Source organism: Monodon monoceros, unplaced genomic scaffold (genome assembly GCF_005190385.1).
Source record: "Monodon monoceros isolate NGI ecotype Baffin Bay Population unplaced genomic scaffold, NGI_Narwhal_1 Super_Scaffold_12, whole genome shotgun sequence".
Classification (NCBI taxonomy): Eukaryota; Metazoa; Chordata; class Mammalia; order Artiodactyla; family Monodontidae; genus Monodon; species Monodon monoceros.
Window position 1 is genome coordinate 26,992,741 of NW_021703768.1, and position 23,834 is coordinate 27,016,574.

Sequence of the window (23,834 nt, forward strand, 5' to 3'; positions counted from 1 at the left end):
TTCAAGCATTCTACAAGTATGATTCTAATCAGTTAAGAATTCCCTAAGGGGGTAAGTATGTGGCTTAGGGAAAAACAGGATACATGATCTATTTTAATTTCCGAAAAAGCATCTGCAAATCAATCATCAAGGGTATTTTTAAAACTGCTTAATAGCAATATAAAGAAGTGTCTGAAGAATAAAGTTAACATATCTCAGGATAAACAAACATTTATAATGGGGTTCCTGAAAACTGATGTTTGGCACTATTATACATAATGTAGAAGAGAACAAGAAAATTTTCCAGTTTTCATGTAACACCGAGATCTTCTTAAATATTAAACTGATCAAAGAAACAAAATGAGAAATAAAAAATTTCCTGAGACAAACAAACATGGAAAGACAACATATCAGAATTTATGGGATTTACCAAGAGCCTCTAGATAAATGTTGTGATACTGGCACATGAACAAACAGACCAAGAGAATAAAATCTAGAAATAAACTCAAGAGATAATCTAGAAATAAACTCAAGAAGGTGTTATCTCAAATCATATATCTGATAAGGGGTTAATATCCAAAACATATAAAGAACTCATACGACTCAACAGCAAAAAAAAAAATAATCCAACTAAAAAATGGGCAAAGAACCTGAATAGACATTTCTCCAAAGAAGACATAAACAGCATGAGAGGGAAAGATGGACAGTTTAATCATTAGTATTAGAACAACTGGATAGCCATTTAGAAAAACAAAATCGGATCCATACTTCATATTATACACCAAAATTAACTCCAAATGGATCAGAGATCGAAATGGAAAATCAGACAGTGTAAGTACTAGAAGAAAACAGGAGTGAATACCTTTATAAACTGGGAGTGGAGGAAAAAACAAAAAACTTCCCAGCTATTACTCAAAATCTAGAAGAAATACAGACTGATAAACTACACTATACAACAAGTTTTTTTTAAGTATGCATGGCAAAAGCATAAGCAAAGTAAAAAAACAAATGAAAATGTAGGAAAATATATTTATAACATATCACAAATACACAATTAGTTCCTAAAAATTATAGGAAAATAAGATCAATACTCAATTTTTTAAAGGCAGAGATATGAACAGTAAATTCACAAAAGAAATGAAAATGACTCAAACATATGAAAAGATGCTTTGTACCATGCATAACAACACACATTTAAATAAGAAAAAAAAAAACAAAAAAAAAAACCAATTCAAAAATGGGCAGGGCTTCCCTGGTGGCGCAGTGGTTGAGAGTCTGCCTGCTAAGGCAGGGGACACGGGAAGATCCCACATGCCGCGGAGCGGCTGGGCCCGTGAGCCATGGCCGCTGAGCCTGTGCGTCCGGAGCCTGTGTCCCGCAACGGGAGAGGCCACAACAGTGAGAGGCCCATGTACCACAAAACAAAACAAAACAAAACAAAACAAAACAAACAAAAATGGGCAAAACAAGTGTCATTCAACAGATGCATGGATAAACAAAATGTGATACATACATACAACAGAATATTATTCAGCTTTAAAAGAAAGGAAATTCTGACACATGCTACAACACTGATGAACCAGGTCTGCTAAGTGAAATAAGCCAATCACAAAAAGGCCAACACCGTATGATTTCACTTATATGAGGTACCTAGAAGAGTAAAATTCATAGACAGAAAGTAGAATGGTAGTTGCCCGGGGCAGGTCGGAGGGGGAGCAGGGAGTCGTCGTTTAATGGGTACAGAGTTTCAGTATGGGATAATGTAGTAGTTCTGGAGATGAACAGTGGTAATGGTTGCACAATAAGACAATGTCCTTAATGTCACTGAACTATAAACTTAAAAATGGTTAAAACAGTGAATTTTGTTATGTAGATTTTACCACAATTTTAAAAACTAGGGCTTCCCTGGTGGCGCAGTAGTTGAGAGTCCGCCTGTTCGTGCCCCGGTCCGGGAAGATCCCACGCGCGCTGGAGCGGCTGGGCCCCTGAGCCATGGCCGCTGAGCCTGCGCGTCCGGAGCCTGTGCTCCGCAACGGGAGAGGCCACAACAGTGAGAGGCCCGCATACCACAAAAAAATAATAATAATAACAATAAAATAAAAATAAGAACTACATGAGACAATGCTTACCTAATAAGATTGGCAAAAATCTGATACCACATTCTGTTGACAAAGATGAGGCCAATACACTGTGACAGGAATGCAAAAATGATACCACCCCTGACAGAAATCAAGAAAAATCACATGTACCCTTTAACTTGACAATCCTACTTCTAGGAATCTACTCTGAAAATACATCCCTGTAAATATGAAATAATATATGCATATGGTTATTAAGTGTGACATTATCTGAAGCAGTAAAAACTTGGAAATAACCCATAAAAACATCAATAAAAACAATGAATATATGAAGATATATTAACATAATGGAATACTATGGAGCCATAAAAGATCTTTATATAATGATGTGGAATAATCTTCAAGCTATAATATATAAAAAGAGAGATACAAACAGCACATATGGTAGGCTACCTTTTGTATATGAAGGAGAGGGGCAAGAATGAATACATATAATTTTGCTACGAAAACACTGGAAAGACAAACCCCAAACTAAGTTTTAAAAATGACTAATAGGAGGAGGAAGGAATGAGGTAGAAGGGATGATGGAAATGAGACTTCTAAGTTGTTATATAGTTGTACATAGTCAAAACAGAAAAAACATTTTTAAAGAGTGAAAACAAATGAACTAATCTAACTGTATACTAATTAGTGATACAACCGCAAAGAAATATTAACTATTTTAACTGCCTTTAGAATGCAGTATTTTAACTGTACATCCTAGTAAAGTACTGCAAAGAAATTTTAGGCTGAACTCAATGTCAATTCGTAGTAATACTGACATTATTTTGAAACTATTTAAATACATGTAGTAAGCCAATGCAAATAAGTTAATATTTTAGGAACCAAGATTTTCAACTAAGAGAAAAAGAGATACAAGTATAAAATTCAGTAAGTGAAGTAAAAAGCCATAATGTTAAATTTTAATCAAAAACCATGTAAACTGATTTTCCCTCCCCCCAAAATGCTAGCTCTATCCCTTGAAGAAAATATATTCTATCTCTGTGTACTGAAAAGTCCTAGAAGCAATGACATCCCAATAACACTGAGGACACCCAGTACCCAGACTGTGGTTCACTCCCCACTGAAAAATATCTAGAATTCCTTGAAGACTGATCCCAGGTCTGAAACAGGATATGTACAAAATGAGCCTGGGGCACTTTCGTGTTGACCAGAAAGCAAGAAGTTATCAAAGGTTAGTAAATCAAATCAAAAGAACACTAAAGTCAAAAGAAAGGAATTCCCATAAGCCAAAGATGGGACAACTTGAACATAAAAAAGAATAATTAATACAAGTGACTGAAACACAATGAATATATTAAAAAACTACAAGTAGGGGCTTCCCTGGTGGCACAATGGTTAAAGAATCCGCCTGCCAGTGCAGAGGACATGGGTTCGAGCCCTGGTCCAGGAAGATCCCACATACCGCGGAGCAACAAAGCCTGTGGGCCACAGCTACTGAGCCTGCGCTCTAGATCCCGCGAGCCACAACTACTGAGCCCTCAGGCCACAACTACTGAAGCCTGCACACCTAGAGCCTGTGCTCCACAACAAGAGAAGCCACCACAGTGAGAAGACTGTGCACCACAACGAAGAATAGCCCCCGCTCTCCGCAACTAGAGAAAGCCTGCGCGTAGCAACAAAGACCCAACGCAGCCAAAAATAAATAAATTAAATTAATAAATTAAAAAAAAAAAAATCTACAAGTAATAGTTTTAAAAAAGAAAAAAAGCCCACACCTCACTGGAAGTAACTAAGACACTAACTCACTCCTTATTCTAAAACTTAGCACTTAAAAGAAAATTAAGTTTAGTCAGCCCTCTGCATCCAAGGATCCAACCAACCACAGATTGAAAATATTAGGGAAAAAAAATCCCAGAAAGTTCCAAAAGGCAAAACTTGCATTTGCCCCTATTTATGTTGTATTTACAACTATTTACATAGCATTTACATTGCACTAAGTATTACAAGTAATGTAGAGATGATTTAGAGTATACAGGAGGATGTGTGTAGGTTATATGCAAATACTACAGCATTTTATATAAGGGACTTTATCATCCGAAGATTTTGGTATCCCCTGGGATGTGGGATCCCGGAACCAATGCCCGGCGGATACTGAGAAACTACTGTATTTATCCTGCCTTTTGAGTGCATAAAATAAAATGCATAGGATTACAAAGGAAACCAGATCGAAAGTATTACAATATTAAAAATAAATCTGTGATAACAATTCATGTGCTTCTTTATTAGCATATTAAACAACAAATTCTAGTGGCAAGTATAATTCCAACATAGTGATGAGCAGACAATAATGTAAGATGTCTAAATATCAATAAATGTAATGTGATATGATAATATCTCTGGTTTCTATTGGTGACAAACTCACAGATACCACTAAAACTACTTCAGCTTGCCTATACCGTAATTGTAAATAGTAGATAACTTTCAGTTATAGGTCGTTAAAAGTAATTACTTTTCCCATCCAAGCATTTTACCATGAATTCCACCACTGCCTCCAGGCTAAGGACCAGTCTATTCCCTGGGAACGTGGATACCAGTCTTGAACCAAGAACTGCTCTGTAAGAACCCAATCCAAGTAATAAATTCAATCTATGTACGATTCTTTCCCAGTTTTGTGCAGACTCCAAACCCAAGCCTCCCTCCCTTCTTCACATCAGTCTCCTCCATTCTCATGCTCATCTCCAGCCAGCCCAACAGTCATTTACTGGACACTCATTCTGTGCCAATTACTATTCTAAGTAGTTCATTTAAACCTCCACAACCTTCCGAGGCAAGTACCATTACCATGGCTCCCAAATCCACAAGAGGGAAAATAAGCCCCGAGCACACCACTTCAACTACGCTCCTGCTAATTTCCTGAAGGCATTTTCAACTATTTTTCCTCCACTGCATTCTCCTACCAAAACTCCAACGGATCAATCCAGCTGTCCACTTTCTCCTTTCTGTACCTGTGCTTCTGAACTGCTGGTGGAAAAAAGATGTCTTGCAATCTCAGTACAACTTAAACTAAGCCCATCCTGGCAAACCCTTCTACGTTTCCCTAGTCAAATCTCTTACCACTCTCCAGAGCAGCTGTTTCAAAACCACATTCCCCTCAAATCTCAACTCAACTCATTTTCAGCAGGTAACGTCATAGGAAGTAAATACCATCAGACAGGAACAACCTCAACTTGCAGCAATGAACCACACCAATAAACTCAACTTCATAGTTCACACTCGTTCTCTTGTCTGGTTACAACAGGAAAACTGCCTAAGGCTAATCCTTCTACCCATTCTCTCCCACCTCAAGAAGTATCTTTGCTCACAAGTCCTGCCCTCTAAAATAGTTTAAACCTCTCGCATATATGCTGGCATCTTCTAGTGACATTCAAACATCCTCAGGTTTGCCCATCAAGAGAAAGAGACAATCAAGGGCCAACATGGCCCATATTCCTCCCATTCACCGCAAACTCCTTGAAAGTATAGGCAAAAAAATAAGTCTCCACCACTTCCCTTTCACTTCCCAACCCATGCAATCTGATACAGTTCTCAACAAGAGCTACAGTTCTCTTGAGTAACCGCCCACAAAAGCTAATGCTGTTGACTTTCCCTCCTTGGCCCCTGGCTTCCCCAACACCACGCTCCAGTTTTCAGGTGCAGCTCCTGTTCAGGCCTTTAAAGGTTACTCTTCTACCTATTCCTTAAGTGTGTTGTATTGCTAAGTGGCCTTTTCTTATCTCATTTATACAGTCTTCTTGAGACATCTCAGTCACTCCTGCTTGTTTAAAATGTTTTTCCAATAGCACCGCATGAGGGAAAATTAAAGTCCCCACCTCCTCCCTTCCCTTCCATCCATCCCCCACTTCCTCAAGGGTAACTTCTATTAACACATTTGGAACATATCCTCCCCAAATCCTTTTCTCTTCCAATGTGCACACAAAGTTCGTCATACACTGGGTACTACTATAAATTAAAACTGGGCTAAGCATTTAATGAGCACCATTATCTAATCCTTAGAAGACCTAGTAAAGTAGGATTTATTCCTCCATTTTCACAAGATAATGAAACTGAGTCTCACGGGAATTAAGGGACCTGCCAGTTACTGAGTGGCAAAGTTGGAACTGAAACTGGTCTCCCTAGCTCTAAAGCCCTAGCTCTATCATTCTGTCTTGCCTTCCAAGTCCGGTCTAATGCATGATCTACAAGTGCTTCCTTTCAGCCTCCATGAAAATGGAAGAGAATATTACTCATTTTTCTTTCCACGCCTGCCACTGTTCACTGCAGACAGCACAAAAAGTGTGAGCAGAAACTGACTTCCTCTCAAGCAAATAAATTTTTTAAAAGGATTTCTGGCAAAAATGCACACACTTTTGACTAGCAAAGCTTCTGTTTGTTTGTTTGTTTGGGGGTTTTTTTGGCCACGCTGCGCGGCTTGTGGGATTTTAGTTCCCCGAACAGGGGCTGAACCGGGGCCCTTGGCAGTGAAAGTGTGGAGTCCTAACCACTGGACCGCCAGGGAACTCCCTAGCAAAGTTTTAAACAGTATATTTAACAGCATCTTATTAACAAGACCTAACTATAATTCCATATTCTTAATTCTTCCCTAGGAAACATGAAGGTTTTAGTTAGTAAACACAGCAACATTTCAGTTTGCAAAACTATCTTCACATATGTAAATTATCACCTCGTCTCACAATAACCCAGTAAAGTATTATCATTTTACATTAGAAGAATCTAAAGTTCAGATAAATCAAGAAGTATAATCATGTTCACAGTCCAGAATCAGCACTTATACCTCAAGCCTCATGTGCCTCTAGACACAGTACTTTCACCTCTACATTACATTGTCAGTATTTCAAGCTGAGGACATTTTGGAAAGCATATAGAATAATAAAAGCATTTTAAGTTTTCTATCAAGTCACCATAACACAATTTATTAGATGTTGGCCTCTGCCTCTGTTTTTCCTAGCAAAAAAAAATCCCATTTGGTAGGCAAAGGCACTAAGTTACATAAAGTTTAAAAGTACATAAAGTAAAAAAATAATTTTCAAATTCTTGAAATAAGAAAAATATAATTTTAATTCAATAAACACCTATTGAATACCAAGACATTGCTAAGCAGAAGTTGATAAAGATGACCAAGATACAAGGCACAAAATGAAAAGAAAAAAATAATCATTATAATTCAATGTGATAAATATCATAATACTGATAGGAATAAAATGACATCCATTCCTTCCTTCCTACCAAAAACATGCTATGAACGGAATAGGAACCCCCCCCTCCCAAATTCATATGTTGAAGCCCTAACTCTGACATGACGGTATCTGGAAACAAAGCCTCGGCACATAATTAGGTTGAGATGAGGTCATGGAGGTGGGGCCCCAAGATGAGATTAGTGCTCTTATAGGAAAAGACACGAGAGATTTTGCTGTCTCTCTCTGCCACGTGAAGACACAGCAAGAGGTACCTCACCAGAACCAAACCATGGAAGCATCTAGCCTCCAGGACCGTGAGAAAAGAAATTTTCTACTGTTTAAACTAATTCTGTTGGTATTTTGTTATGGCAACCCCAGCAGACTAACACACATGCATAAACAACTACAGCATTCTATACATTGTGCTAGGTGTACACAACGATGAGGAAAAGGCATATGAGAGCAACGAACGGTGCCTTGGGGATTAGAATAAGGCAAGAAGAGCTTCAGCTGGGCATCAAGAGATGGGTAAGAAATGGCTGACAGGTGGAGAAAGGGAGACCCTATAGAGAAGAATCTGCAAATACAAACACGGAGGCCTAAAAAAAGTAATAATGTGAGTTCCAGGCCATTAGAGAGAAAAATAAATAAAGGATGAAGGTCCACAGCATGACCATATTTATAATACACCCCTACTAATTAGGGTACATCGAATAATATGTTCTATCATGCAGTCACCGCAAATAATGGAGCACCTTATTTCTCACTGGAAAGATCCTATTTACTAACACGGGAAGGTGGTCACTAGGTATCATTAAGAGAAAAGGGGTTACAAAACAGTACTGGAATGAGATTTCTTTTGTTTAGTAAAAAAATAAACATAGGTAAGCTCGTTTAAAATGGGACTGGAAGAATAATGTAATATCAAAATATTACCGCCAACTTCCACTTCTTGCCTTTGTTCAATCCGTTCTCCACAAAGAACTTTTCTTTAAAATAAAGATTGGGTATGCCACTCCCCAAATCCGTCAATGGTTCCCCAACTGCACTCAGCATAATACACAAAATCCTTAACCTGATTTGTAAGGACTCTATGTTCTGGCACTCTATCACTCTATCATCATCTCAGGTCTTTCTCCCTATCGCTCCACTCCCGCCTTGAACCATCTTTCAGTTCCTCAAGCCAAACCAAGCTCTTTATCACCTCAGGGCCTTGAAACATACTAGTCTGTCTTCACTGGATTTGGCAGCTATCCATTCTTTGGGTCTCAGCCTAAATATTATTTCCTTCGAAAGTTCTTCCCTGTGCCCTCCCCTCAACACCCATTCTCATACAGCATCCTCTGATTTTCTTTCACAGTAACTATCACGATGTATAATTTACACATATATGTACCTATCTGTATGTGTTTATATATGTGTCTGTCTTCCTTAGTATGGCGCCTACTATATAGTAAACGCTCCATAAATGTTTGTTGAAGGAATAAAAGTTGAATTATGGATTTTATTTTTCTCTTTTGTAATCTATATTTTCTAAATCTTTTTCAACAATGAGCATAGACTTGTGTAAGAAGATAATTAAGACAATATTACTACCTATTGGTTCTTTAAACTCAAACCAATCATCTTTTCTCCTCTCTAAGCTTTAATGGTAATTAAATCCAAATAATTCTTCTATAATAATTATCTTTCTGATCTGTCCCGTTCCCTCTTCATCCAAGATCCAGGCACCAAATTTCACAAATTCTAGTAACTTCAAGCCTACTACAAACCTTCCTGCCTCTAGCTTTTCCATCTGCCAATCCTCTCTTCACTTAAAAGAAATGCCGTTCCAAAAATCCAGTTGACATTATTCCTATCTTTAAGACCTCCAAGTGTCTCCAACATCATTGCCAACTTATGTGTAAAGGTCCTAAGGGACGAATGACTTTTTATTTTCCCTAGTCTACGCACAATCCCCCTCATAGCTCAGTTCTCATTATTAGACGACTCAGATTTTCTTCTTCAGCTGTGTAAAATAATAACATTTTTAGAAGGATAACTTTCCCACCTAGTTATTTTCACATATATATCTTCTCATAATATATCCCGTCTAGAATGCTAGTTTCCTATCAAGTCACATGCTACATCTCATTCAAAATTCTGCTCAGTGGGGCTTCCCTGGTGGTGCAGTGCTTAAGTATCTGCCTGCCAATGCAGGGTACACGGGTTCAAGCCCTGGTCCGGGAAGATCCCACATGCCATGGTGCAACTAAGCCCGTGCGCCACAACCACTGAGCCTGAGCTCTAGAGCCCGTAAGCCACAACTACTGAGCCTACATGCCACAACTACTGAAGCCCATGCACCTAGAGCCCGTGCTCTGCAACAAGAGAAGCCAGCACAATGAGAAGCCCACGCACCGCTACAAAGAGTAGCCCCTGCTCGCTGCAACTAGAGAAAGCCCGCGCACAGCAACGAAGACCCAACGCAACAAAAATAAAAATTAAAAAAGAAAGGAAAAAAAAACCTGCTCAAAACTTATCTCCCTGAAGTGTTCCCTTCCATTTCCAACATCCCTCTTCGGTGACACCCCCCAACTTCAGGCCTTCTTCACGTGCCCCAGTTCCCACAGCACCGAGCACTCCTACCCACTCTACCACTGATGACAGAGTCACTTTTCCCTTCCTCATGAAATCTAGACAAGAGCCCACATAAGGAATTCCTCCCTTCAAAGGAATTCTCTTTTCTTACCAGCTATTAAGATGTTTTTTAATTTCCGCCGAATGGCAGAGGAATAGAAAAAGGCTGCCACTGTTCCACAGATGAGGCAAAGCATCTGCCAAAATGTGATCAAAGAAATCTGGAGGTAAGAGAAGAGCTACTTCCCCCACCAAACAGTGAAAAAAAACATACAAAAACACAAATCCTCTTCAACACCAATTCTACTGAAGGCAGAGTTTCTAATAACAAAGTTTATAATCAGAACATACCCACAAAGGAAATGGGGAAAGTAAAGTCACGACAAAGCTTCAAACAGTAGTGTGTGGTTACTGGAGGAGATGGATGGATGCAGGAAAAGGAGACACAGAGTTGAAAGAGCAAGAACCCCAAAGAAGCAGAGTGCATACTGGGGTGAGAGCAGGCAATCAGCCTACGAGAAGGCCACTTACCCTGCAACTGAACAGAAGAGCTGCAGCTAAAGGTAGACAGGGGAAGACAGGTGAGGGAATCCTCTATTTGTAGGCTCAGAGCAAGGAAGGAGTAAAACAAGAGACTTTAAGGGAGTGGTGAAGATTTTAAATAGTCACTGCGGAGAATAATGAGGACCTGAACTAAGGTAGTGGCCCTGAGAATGGAGAGGAGACAAATTCAAAGAATTACTTCAGAGAATGTAAACTGAGTCACCTAGTAGATGTGGATGGTGAGAGAGAAGGCTGTAGACTCTGACCTAGCAACCTGTGTGGCTGCAAGCGTATGGGCTCTGACAAGGAATGCAGAACATCTTAGTGCAAAGATGCAACTCCCAAATCTCCATTTCCAGTCCGGACATCTCTCCTGAACACCAAATTTGTAACTGCCTACTGAAGCATAAAGGTTAGATATAAATATTGGGTTGGCCAAAAAATTCGTTCAGGTTTTTCTATAACATTTTACAGAAAAACCTGAACTTTTTGGCCAACCCAATTAATAAGTTACTGGACCTCTCCTTTTGCATTTCCTAAAGGCACTTACAACCCAGTACAAATCTGCAGACAGACAAAAAAGACGACAGAGTGAACAGACTACAAGGGACTGTCTAAATGAGACCTCTGAGCTCTTTTCAAGGCCTCTAACTATTTAGGCAGACGGATAATTCTTTTAATATCTAGTTTCATTTTCAAAAATTTACAGCTTGAACAAAGTTAGAGGATTCACACTTTCTGATTTCAAAACTTATTACAGGGACTTCCCTGGTGTCGCACTGGTTAAGAATCTGCCTGCCAATGCAGGGGACACGGGTTCGAGCCCTGGTCCAGGAAGATCCCACATGCCACAGAGCAAGTGAACCCGTGCACCACAACTACTGAGCCGGCGCTCTAGAGCCCACGAGCCACAACTACTGAAGCCCGTGCACCTAGAGCCCCCGCTCTACAACAAGAGAAGCCACTGCAATGAGAAGCCCGCACACCACAATGAAGAGTAGCCCCCGCTCGCTGAAACTAGAGAAAGCCCGCACGCAGCAACAAAGACCCAATGCAGCCAAAAATAAAATTTATTAAAAAAATAAAAATTAAAAAAAAAACTTATTACAAAGCCACAGTAATCAAAACAATGTTGTACTGGCATAAAGACAGACATCAGGCCAATGGAATAGATTAGAGAGCCCAGAAATAAACCCTCACATGTATGATCATATGATTTTGACAAGGAGGCCAAGACCATTCAATAGAGAAAGAACAGTCTTCTCAGCAAATGGTGCTGAGAAAATTGGATATCCACATGTAAAAGAATGAATTTGGACCCTTACCTTATATCCTACACAAAAACTAACTCATAATCGATCAAAGACCTCAAATTAAGAATTAAAACTATAAAATCTTATAGAAAACAACAGAAAAGCTTTATGACACTGAATTTGGAAATGAATTATTGAATATGACACCAAAAGTACAGGCAAAAAAAAGAAAAAATAAAGTACACTTCATCATTAAAGGACACTATCAACAGAGCGAAAAGGCAACCCACTGACTGGGAGAAAATATTTGCAAATCACATACCGGCATACCTCAGAGATATTGTGGGTTCAGTTCCAGACCACTGAAATAAAGCAAATATCACAATAAAGCAAGTCACACAAATTTTCTGTGCATATAAAAGTTATGTTTACACTATAAATCATCTGACAACGCAGGGTTGCCACAAACTATCAATTTAAAAAAAATGCAATATCTGTGAAGCACTTAACAAAGTGCAATAAAACAAGACAAGGTATGCCTGTACCTGATAAGAGATTAACATCTCAATATATAAAGAACTTCTAAAACTCAACAACAACAAAAACTGATTAAAAAATGGGCAAAAGGGACTTCCCTGGTGGTGCAGTGGTTAAGAGTCCACCTACCAATGCAGGGGACACGGGTTCGATCCCTGGTCCGGGAAGATCCCACATGCTGCAGAGCAACTAAGCCCGTGTGCCACAACTACTAAGCCCAGGAGCCACAACTACTGAGCCCATGTGCCACAACTACTAAAGCCCGTGCACCTAGAGCCTGTGCTCCGCAACAAGAAGCCACCGCAATGAGAAGCACGCGTACCGCAATGAAGAGTAGCCCACGCTCACCACAACTAGAGAAAGCCCGTGTGCAGCAACGAAGACCCAATGCAGCCAAAAATAAATAAATTTAATAAATTTTTTAAAAACCCCAAAAAACCAGAAAGTAGCTAGTGACAGCCAGGATGTGGAGAAATTGCAATCCTTGTGCATTGCTGCTGGGAATGTAAAATGGTGCAGCTACTGTGGAAAACAGTATGGTAGTTCCTCAAGAAAATTAAACACAGAATTACCATGTGATCCAGCAATCCCAATTCTAGGTATATCTCCAAAAGAATTGAAGCAGGGACTCAAACAACTCAAACAACAATGTTCCAAAAGCAGCCTTATTCACAACAGCTTAAAAGCAGAAACAACCAAAATGTCCATGATAGTTGAATGGATAAACAAACTGTGGTATATACATATAATGGAATATTATTCAGCCTTAAAAAAGAATGAAATTCTGATACATGCTACAACCTGAATGAACCCTGAAAACATTTATGCTAAATAAAATAGACACAAAAGGTCAGATACACAATTCTACTTAACGAAGTATCTAGAAGAGTCAAATTCAGAGAGAGAAAGCAGAATGGAATGAGAGTTACCAGAGGCTAGGGGGAGGGGGAAAGGAGCAGTTAGCTAATGGTTAAGAGCTGCAGTTTGGAAAGGAATCGTGATGATGGTTGCAACGTTCACAACAACGTGAAGGTCCTTAACACCACTGAGTTGTACACTTTAAAATGGCGGAAACAGTAACCGTTATGTATATTTTACCACAATAAAAAAAGTTGAAAAAAAACCTTTCCTTTTATTCTTTTAGACCTATCAGTCACAGTTAAGACTATGGAGACTGTACGAGGGAACCATTTTAATAATGTTTCTAGCCCAGCACTAGGGACACTGCCCAGAGCATAAACGATCCTCAACTATTTGAGGACAAGTGAGAGATAGATGGATGGATGGACAAAATACTATAAGTTCAAAACTTAAAAACAATTTCTAAACATACCAAATATTTTTGAAAATCACTAAAACGTATGTTAAAACAATTTTTTAACTTTAATTTAGAATTTCATAGACGCCATCTTAAAACACTATTTGTGACAATCAAATGGAAGCTAATCCCAAAACCAATTTCCAGTCAGCTTCAAAGTACTTTGTGAATAGAATTCCCCAGGAGGTTCTGTTCCAAGCCCTAGCTCCCCCTACTCTCCTAAACTGAAATACCCCTTCTTCTGTAAATAGTGCAATGTCCGGCCCAACTCCCCATTGCTTCTGACGCTTTCCAGGACAGCCTCAGCCTAATTCACTACTTCCTCTGAACCAAAAATGTACTGTCTTCTACTACCCAACTGGCACTTAGGACAGTACTACTTTACACTGTTACTTTAATTCTCAAGTGCCTTATCTCCCCACTACTAGACTACATACTTGTGAAGACCAGAACTTTTCTTGTTACTTTATTTCATTCCTAGTCCCATTTAACAAAACCTTGCACAAAGTACAATTTTATAATTTGGGGCAATTTTGGAAATTGTTATTCCCACGTCTTTCCCCACTCTCAACCTCCTCAGGGAAGGCACTTTGGTAGCCAAAGGACCTACAGTGAAGGAGAAATGAAAAGTAAATTAAAAGATATGGAGGAAATGGGAAAAATGTTTCAATAAAGATAAATTTAAAAAGAAAGAGTTGTGGGCCAATGCCTTCTCGAGGCGACCCAGCCCTAAGACCTTCAAGAGATCCTGGCCTTGAACTTAGGCAGGAAGGACCCTTCCCCCTAAAAAATGGGAGAAGGGGCATCAAAAACGGGAGGTGGGAACAATGAAAGGTGGGAAGAACTGGTGACCAGAGGGGTTAGAAGAGGTCAAGGACCTTTTTAAGCTTTTCAACTTAGAGCCAAGACATGATGAAACCTGATACTTCTGTGCACCAACTATACTAGGCACTTTACATGTGTTATTTTATTTACTTGTCATTAGAATCATTTATCATTTTGGAGGTTTGGAGGCTTCTGATGTCTCTGGAGAGTCAGCAGTATCTTATAAGAATTGTTCAAGGAAGACTCTGGACTTGGCCTAAGAATAAGAAGTGGTGCTTCAGGTTTCCAGGTTTCCCAGTACAGCATGCCAAGGATTACCAAAAAAAAAAACAAAAAAAAAAAACGGGTTGTAGGTTCAGGACAAACGCAAAGATAAGCGAGCACAGATAACTAATTGCATCTGAACAGAATGTTCACTAAGCCCAGCAAAGCACAAGAGGGTTAAGAAATAATAAAAACAGTGGAAATATTAAATACTTGTCAAGATCACTATAAATCTTAATTCTTCTCTGGGCTAGGTAATTACCTATTTGCATTTGTTCAACACCTTGCAGTTTTTAAAGCACTTGCACATATGCCAATTCATTGGATCCCTACAATTCAGAGGTTATGGGACAGCCCACAAATGTAGGCCCATTGTGCCCAGCCGGTAACTGAGGGTCTAAGAATTTAAAGCATTTATCCTAACTAATTATTCTAACTACTCAAAGGCAAGGTTGGAAATCAAAAACATGGCAATCTTCTAATTCCTGATCCAAGGCACCCCCTTATGTCCCTATTGCACTTAACGTGTACTTCCATTAAAGTCAATAACTTATTTTATTGGAATCATTTGCAAATCTGTCTTCTATATAGACTGGATGCTCCTGAGGGTGAGAAGTTTTTCTTTGCAACCTCACCACCAGCAAAGACACTGGCACATAGGTGTTCAATAGTTGGACTGAACTAGGGCTTCCCTGGTGGCACAGTGGTTGAGAATCTGCCTGCCAATGCAAGGGACATGAGTTCGAGCTCTGGTCCAGAAAGATCACACACGCCGCAGAGCAATTAAGCCTGCGCGCCACAACTACTGAGCCTGCGCTCTAAAGCCCGTGAGCCACAACTACTGAGCCTGAGTGCCACAACTACTGAGCCTGAGTGCCACAACTACTGAATCCCACGTGCCTAGAGCCCGTGCACCGAAACAAAGAGTGGCCCCTGCTCACCATAGCTAGAGAAAGCCCACGTGTAGCAACAAAGACCCAATGCAGCCATAAATAAATAAATTTATTTTTTTTAAAAAAAGTTGGACTGAACTAAATCTGTTTCCATTTTATACAACAGGGCGTAGATACAAAAATTAAATGACAAGGTCAATTCAGTGACTGAAATTTAAGCTAAATTCTTAAAATCCTATTTCTGAGCTTATTTTGTTAACGTAGTATAAAACTGTTTAACAGTTGCATTTGAGAAACTGGAACTAGAAAATGAAACCAGAGTAAAAATAACCACTAGCAATTTATATGCAGTCCTTTATTTCCAGTCCCTCCACAGGGCAGAGGGTAGAGACTAGGGAACAAAGAGTTTACCTACACATTATTAACCAACAAGAATAACTTAGTTCTTAAAATTTAACTCACAACTCCCTGCAGCTCAGTATACTAAAACTGTTCCTCCTACTACTGAACTACAAGTCAAATTCTATTAAAATAAAAAGTCCTATTGGAGGGCTTCCCTGGTGGCGCAGTGGTTGAGAGTCCGCCTGCCGATGCAGGGGACACAGGCTCATGCCCGGGTCCAGGAGGATCGCACATGCCATGGAGCGGCTGGGCCCGTGAGCCATGGCCGCTCACAATGGGGAGAGGCCCGCGTACCGCAAAAAAAAAAAAAAAAAAAAAAAGTCCTATTGGAGAAAAAGATTTCTAATCCTCAACTCAGCACAAACTTAGTATTTTCAGTATTAATTTATTTCACTATTTCTCAACTTTTTTTTCCATTACTGCTCCCTAAAGAAGCTTTTTCAGACTTTTTTCTATAACCACACCCTCCCCCATAAAATTTTAGTAACATGGCACACTGTATGTGTATCTATGCTTTACACATAGAAGAAGAATTTTTCACCACCACCCCCAGAACCAATTTTCCTTCCCTTGGGTATGACGCTACCCTAAATGAAAATACATGATTTACTTAGTAAATATTTTCTGAATGGCAGCTGAGATATTCACCATGGGAAAATTCTACGACAGCAACACAATTTAGTTTTTTAGTTTACTGTAAGAGTTTTGACCCACAGAACAAAATGAAATGGGCTTGAAGATAGAGAACTTCTTCCTAGTGTTGGCACCTCATCAAGGACTTGGCTCAATAAATATTTGATTAATGCATGGAAGGTATTAGAATTCTACATGTGGTAGAATGACCAGGCTACAGAAATGCTGGCTTCCTATCTCAAGTCTCACAGAACTGAAAATCCAACCCACCACAACCCTGAAACCTGAAATTTTCTGTAGTCAATTTTCAAGAGGAAAAAAAAAGACAAAACACAGCCAAAACAAAAAACTTAAACTAAAACAAAGGAACAGTTTCTGTTAGATAATTTTTAACCTTCTGGTTCACTAAATGCTTTGAGTATCTGATGAAGGCTATGTTCTCTTTCTCCAGAAAAATATACACATACAACACATACAACTGCAGAACGTTTTACAGACTTTTAAACTCCATCCTTTGACTCCAATTTAAGACCTTCCCTTATTAAAGGAATATGTAAACTATACACAATTTATTAAGTTTAAAAATAAGGTCTTTTTTTCATTTAAAATTTAACTTTTTCAGCTTAAAAATATATTTACAAGAAGCATTCTTTCTGGCAATGTAATGTACTTTAATATTATTTGTATTCTTGCAGATCAGATGTTAACCAAACAACTAATAAGGTGAGATAATATGAATAAAATAACAGCCTATTTTATATATTTACCTGTAATACCTAAATTAAAACCCCAAGATTTACTAAATTACATTATAACACTCTACAATACTTTTGAAACATGTTGCAGTCTTTCAAGCTTTGATCAGGGAAACCTAAAGCCACTAACATCAATTCCAAAATGAAGCCAGGCTCCCACCTTTGTTACTTGTCACTACACTTATTATGTGAAAGAAACACGGGGACCAGCAGTCTCTTTGTGCTGCTTCAAAAGGAAACTAGCATGAAAATAAAATCCCCTGAACAAAGACTACAGCAACTCTGAATGATACAATTTACTCTAATAGCAGAAAAATTATGCTGATACAAAGTAGGGAAAGTTTGCTTGGGCCAAAGGTTTAACACAGCATAACTGGACAAGTATAATGCATTTAGGGTCTTTTGAGATTTACATGTAAGCTGACACTTACTGTAATAGGTAATCTCTTTAAACATCAGAAAAACTCCCCAAATATTTGATCAAAATAATTTCAAAGTACAATCCTACAAGATAATCTCAAATGATCCATACAGGAATGCTCAGATGGTTTAAAATTAATAAATATCAAATATTAGTATGACTTATAAAATGAATCAGTGAATGTTTTGGCCACACTGTGAAAGGACGCTGAAGCACTGAAACGTAATCTCACTAACATAAAATCTTGTTTAAGAGATACAATCAAGTGGTTCAATGACCTCCAAAAACTAATTTTTGAGATCCTGTATATCTCTTATGTGTGTACTTACTCTTAAATACACCTGAAAAAAATAAATGAAAACTCAAATCTTTCAAAAAATGAATAGCGTATTATTTGTATTAAAGGAATAACAAAATTCCAAAACTCTGAAGTCTTTATTATACTTTAAATTACTGAAATCTTAGCACACCTTTAAATACTGAATATTTGTTAAATGAATTTCTCATTAACAGATTTGATATCCAGAGATGGTGTATATTACTGCATGTATAGAAAGGAGAATTAAAAAAAACAACAAAGTTAGCCATCTTGATAAGTATTCTATTTCAAAGTAGCGACCTTGGGAAACTTACTCCAAAAATGGAACACTCTGGTATCAATCGTTGGAGCCAATTTAAAAGCCACACATAAGTCAGTTCCATCATTTTAGTTAAACTTAACTATTTTACCCTAAGTGTGTATTATCCAGCTCAAGCACTTACTTATTTTTCAAGATAGAGTTAAATTATCACATTAAGGTTCTTATCTGCAAGCATTAAAAACATTAACAATTGACTCTGGCTTTCTTTAAAAAGGGACTTTACTGGAAGGTTCCTAAAGCTTACAAAATTGAAAGGTGCCTGGAAAATCGGGATGGGAAAGACAAGCACCAAAGGGCTAGGGAGAAAGAAGCTAAGGGACCCAAGTCAGAGAACACTCTGAACTACACTGACACTCCTCTGATAGGTCTCCAAACACCCCCACAAGCCTGCTGTTCTGTTCTCAAGATCCAAAGCCCCAGGAGAAAATGTCTGGTTGGACAAGTCTAGGTCTGACTGCACCACAAAAGAGAAAGGGTAAATGCTTCAACAGTGCATCCTGGAAATACATCCAATGGGACCACCCTAAAAACAAGACAAAACCTAGAAAGGACAAGGTGGAGAGTAAAACAATAAATGTCCGCAGCAGTCCAATCAGAACCATAGGAGAGGTCTCCGTCTCTCTCCATTTTAGAGAGCTTTGAGGCTCAGAGATCAAATAACATGTAAAACAAAGGATACACCGCAGACCAGGACTATACTATACTGCCTCTTTCCACTCTGCTATTCCACATGCACACACTAAATTATACCTGGCCGTTTAAAGTAATCAAATCCAACTTTAATGCACTAAGATTTGTCATGAATGAAGATATTTAAAAGTATATGACACCAGTTATTTCACGTAATTCTCAAAGAGGCATTCTGAAAACACTAACTACTGGAGGCACCTATGGAAAAATCAAATAGTTGGGAGGAAAAAAATACCTAGCTTGTTTGCAGTCCCTTCCTCTCAACTACAGGGGAGACAGCAGAAATCTTGCTAATTATTTGGAAGTTGAATTCAAATTTAAACCCATCTGCCATCCTTGCTGTGGCCTCTGACAATTTACTTCAATACCTATGTCCTCTGCCCAGACTGAGCATCGGAATCCCCAGAGGGGCCCAGGCATTGGTGTTTTAATAAAAGACAGAAAGGAAAATCACTGGTAAAAAATCTGAAATGAAACTCACAATAACTTTAGAGTCATCCCTAATAGGTAATCTGAAGCCAGACCATCTACTTACTGGCAGGCAAGCTGAGTCTTCTGTTCAGCAAAGGGGTGAGGGAGAGAATACTAGATTCAGGATACGAGTTAAAATAATTTTAATATTATAGATTGTAAATGTGTTAAAAGTAAGCTGATAATACAATGAGAAAGAACAAATGACAACCTCACACAATAAGGATGAAGCTCACAAACTTTGCTTTACAAAAGGCACAAATAAGAGTACAAAAATAGGCAAAATTATTCTATGCTGAATTCTAAAGTCAAGCCAGTGGTAACCCTTGAGGACCAGGCAGTGACTGGAAAAGGAAATCAAGCAGGGCTTCTGGAGAGCTGGTCATGTTGTTTCTTCATCTAGGTGCTGGTTCAACAGGTGTGTTCAATTTGCAAAACTTCTTCACACTCGTGCACTTTTCTGTGGGTTTATTATTCAACAAAAGCCATTTTTAACAAACCGTAAGTCTCAGCATTTTTGAAAAGTCAAACTAATTTCACCTCTCACAATTTCTTTAAAATTCTTCTTGTTCTGATTTCAAGTAAGGTTAGCTCACATATATATAAAATGTGTCCATCATTAATGACAAACCTAACCTTTGAATTTAGCTTTAAAATACCTTAAAAGTACCCAGAAATATAACAAAGATGGACACTAAGTTAAAATAATAAAAAGTTAAAGCAGTGAATTTATTAAGCTGTATATATTACAGGTAAAGTTTAGAATTTGTTAATATTAAACTTAGTAAGGGGGCTTCCCTGGTGGTGCAGTGGTTAAGAATCCACCTCCCAATGCAGGGGACACGGGTTCGAGCCCTGGTCCAGGAAGACCCCACATGCCACGGAGCAACTAAGCCCACGCGCCACAACTACTGAGCCTGCTCTCTAGAGCCCGCAAGCCACAACTACTGAGCCCATGTGCCACAACTACTGAAGCCCGCGCACCTAGAGCCCGTGCTCCACAACAAGACAAGCAACCACAATGAGAAGCCCACGCACTGCAACGAGGAGGAGCCACTCGTCGCTGCTAGAAAAAGCCCGCGCCAGCAACAAAGACCCAACACAGCCAGAAATAAATTAAATAAATAAATTTTATATAAATAATAAACTTAGTAAGTTAAAAGCGTAAATGCCTAGAACCTATGTAAGAGAGTAATTCCTGTCCCCTAAAAAGAGTGATACCAGTTGAAGACATAGGAACAGGCGACAGGCAGGTGGAAGGAATCTCCTAAAGAGAAAGAAATGAATGGATGAGTTGCCAGGGGTAGTTATTATGTAAAGATGTGAGGACAGGGGAAAATATACAGGTTAATCCCTAAAACCTAAGTCTAAAGCAATGCAAAGTCCCAACCCCACCCACTGCCACTTCAACTCCATGCACCTGCCTGCAAAGGGAAAAAAGTTTCCCTATGTGGTTGTTGAAATGCTCAGAATTAGCTAGTTGTCTGGACCTTGGCCATGACATGGCAAAGTATAGTGACTCCTGACACAAACACAACAGATGGTTTCAATTATGTACCACCAAAGAACTTTAAATTTTCTAGGTTTCGTTAAGTATCATTAAGCTTCAACAAATAAATTCTTTAGATTATCTTCATGAAAACCAATCACAGAAAAACAGCATGTTAATATGTTTCAGCTTAAACATTTGGAGTAACACATACTTAAAAAAACAAAAAGGTACCTTCTCACCATAATTTCTCATTTAGAGTGACTCAGAAGTCCAAAAGCTAGTCTTGGTTTTAGCATTTAAGTTTTAGTTTTACACACAGAATGTATCCACATAGAAAAGTCTCAAAAACTATAAACCAAAATGTTCACTCAGAAATATGGATGACTTTTCTTCACTTTGCTTTTTCTTTTTTTTTTTTTTTGGTATTTTTTATAATGTTACTTTTGTCCCAAAGGAAAAAGAAAGAGACTTAAAGAAAAATGTTCATTACCAAGATTCTAAATGGTGAAGCCTAAAAAAAGCTTTTTTTTTTTTTTAGAATACTTTCTAAAAATCACATTTCTAGGACACTATACAACTAGTTTGCTTTTCCAAAGAACAAAAAGGAATTTCACATACAGTCTGCTTTCATCATAACTCAGTAATTAAAACACAGGTACTGGGGCCCCTTTCATAGCCAGAGGGACATCAACTTTTTTCAAGAGATCATCAGAAAAACCTGAGCAAACTGGAAACCCAGAAAATGCAAATACTCTAGGCATGTCCATCAAGGTAAATTTTAATTCATTAGATTACTAAATATCAGGAGTCCACAAACAATCCATATAAAACTCACCTATATCTGATAAGTTTTGGTGAATAAGACTAAGTTGTTTTAATAAGACTTTTTTTTTTTTTTTTGCCCACCTCTGTGAACTGGGAAAAGTTTATTTAAAAAAAAAACTTAGATATTTTTGTATCTGACTCTCAAAATGTGCCGTCTGTAGTTTCCATAGGGAGATAAAACAAGCTTCTGGGACCCCTCACCATACACGATTTATACAATATCCATTCATCTGTCTGACCCTCTGGCAGGTCTCTAAAAATAATCATTTTTGGAGACAGACCCGTGATAAAGCAAATATAGCAAAATGTTAATTATAGAACCTAGGAGGTGAGTGTATAGGTGTCCACTGCAGCATTTTTCTCAACTTCTCTATGTGTGAACAATCTCACAAGTTATTGGGGTGAAAACAATCGTTTCAGAGTCAGAACACAAGTATCTATGGAAACGCTGAGGCCTTTCATCAAATCACAAACCTAGCATTTCAAGCGCGCCCACGAAAATGACCCTCCTTGAGACTGCAAGACTTTTTTAAAGAATAGTAAACTGGTAAAATGTAAACGCGATACTAAAAATAATCTCTCACGCAAAACAAATTTACCTAGGAAGTCCATTTCCAGGTTTCATGAGATTTTTGTTGGACTTTTATCAGTAAAACAACTTTTGCCTCCATTACCATTTCACCGAAATGTTTTCAAAATTCCAAACAGTACACCTTGTGGTTTTTTTTTTAAATCACCCAGAAAGCAGATGAGTGGACCTAGGTCCCCTGATCTCCCAAGTCCTAAAACCTGCAGAACCTATGAGTTCGGGTGCACTCTAACCTGCAAGTCTCCAGGTGGGAATTGTACCCTGGGGTCTACCCGGGTTAAACACGCGGAAAAAAGCGAGGAAGCAACAGACCGCCGGGGAGTCAAAATGAAAGGAGTGACTGTGAAAGAAGGGAAATCCAAGCAATCAGGGCGGGGAGGATCTGGACGCACGGGACCAGCTGGGCGCTCCCGGGCGCGGAGCTCGGGAGCTGGGAGGTCAGACGCGTGGAGCCGGTGGCCAGGCTCCCGCCTGGCGCCGGGGCCCCGCACCGGCCGCCCCCGCCCTGACCGCTGCACCCGCACCTCTCGGTCCTTGAGGCCCAGAAGGAGCACCTCCTCCATCAGAGTCAGCCGCGTTTCCTTTGAGTCGCCCTTGTCGTCTTCGTCCTGCTCGTCGCGACGGCTCTGCGCGTCGTCCTCGCCGTTGCCACCGCCGCCGCCAGCCGCCCGCTCCTTGTCGGCGGCGTTGCGGGAGGCCTCGGTGCGCCGCTGCACCAGCCCCGAGCTGCGCTGGGTCAGCGAGGTCATGGCTCCGGCCGAGGCGCCGCGCCGGGCCGAGAGGGACGCGGGACTTGCCGGGTCTCCCTCTTCCTCCCTTCACGACCCCCGACCCGCGCTTCCGTGTTAAACCCGGGCGCTGGGGCGACGTCCGTCAGTAGCGGGGCCGGGTGCAGTCATGGGGAGACGGGCCGGGGCGAAGCAGGCAGGCCGGTCGTCGGGGCGGGCGAGGGGCTCCTTCCTTCCTGCTGTCGCAGCCCAGGGGCTGCCGGAGCTCCGAGGCGGAGGCGGTGGAGGAGGAGGAAGCGGCGGCGGCAGCGGCGGCGGCGACGGCGGCGGCGCCTTTCCAATATGGCGGCGCCGGCTGACGTCACTGGAGGATGTGGCAAGGCCGCGGCGGGGCGGGCCGGGAGAACGCCGGAAGCGGCGGGCAGGGACCCGGGGGCCGGGACTCGCTGTCAACGACCCTCTCTCCGCCCCCCGGGTCTCCCCCGGCGCTCACCCTTTTCTTGGGGTTCCTTCGCCGCCCGGCCCGCCGTCCCCTCCCATGACGTGTCCTTCCTCCGCCCGCCTTCCCGTGTCCCCCAAAGAACCGGGGCTGGAGCCAGAGTCTGGCAAGGCCCCAGCGAATCCGGGCAGGCTTGGCCTCG

The 23,834-nt window shown here is 40.1% G+C and overlaps 1 protein-coding gene across 8 annotated transcripts in view; it reads right to left on the reverse strand.

The window, feature by feature from the left end:
• The window catches only part of GOLPH3 (golgi phosphoprotein 3), a 73,793-nt gene extending 50,260 nt beyond the window's left edge, over positions 1 to 23,533 (reverse strand). For 6 of the 8 annotated variants that reach the window (XR_003792571.1, XR_003792568.1, XR_003792567.1 and 3 more), the window contains exon 1: positions 22,990 to 23,214. Coding sequence is in view for 1 of the 8 variants with exons in the window: in XM_029215899.1 (XP_029071732.1) it covers positions 22,990 to 23,214 (225 nt within the window). In the remaining 7 variants the exon portion in view is untranslated. Of the gene's footprint in view, positions 1 to 22,989 lie in introns of all 8 variants that reach the window. The other 2 variants (XR_003792569.1, XM_029215899.1) reach the window with 2 other exon arrangements.
• Between the last annotated feature and the right edge of the window lie 301 nt (positions 23,534 to 23,834).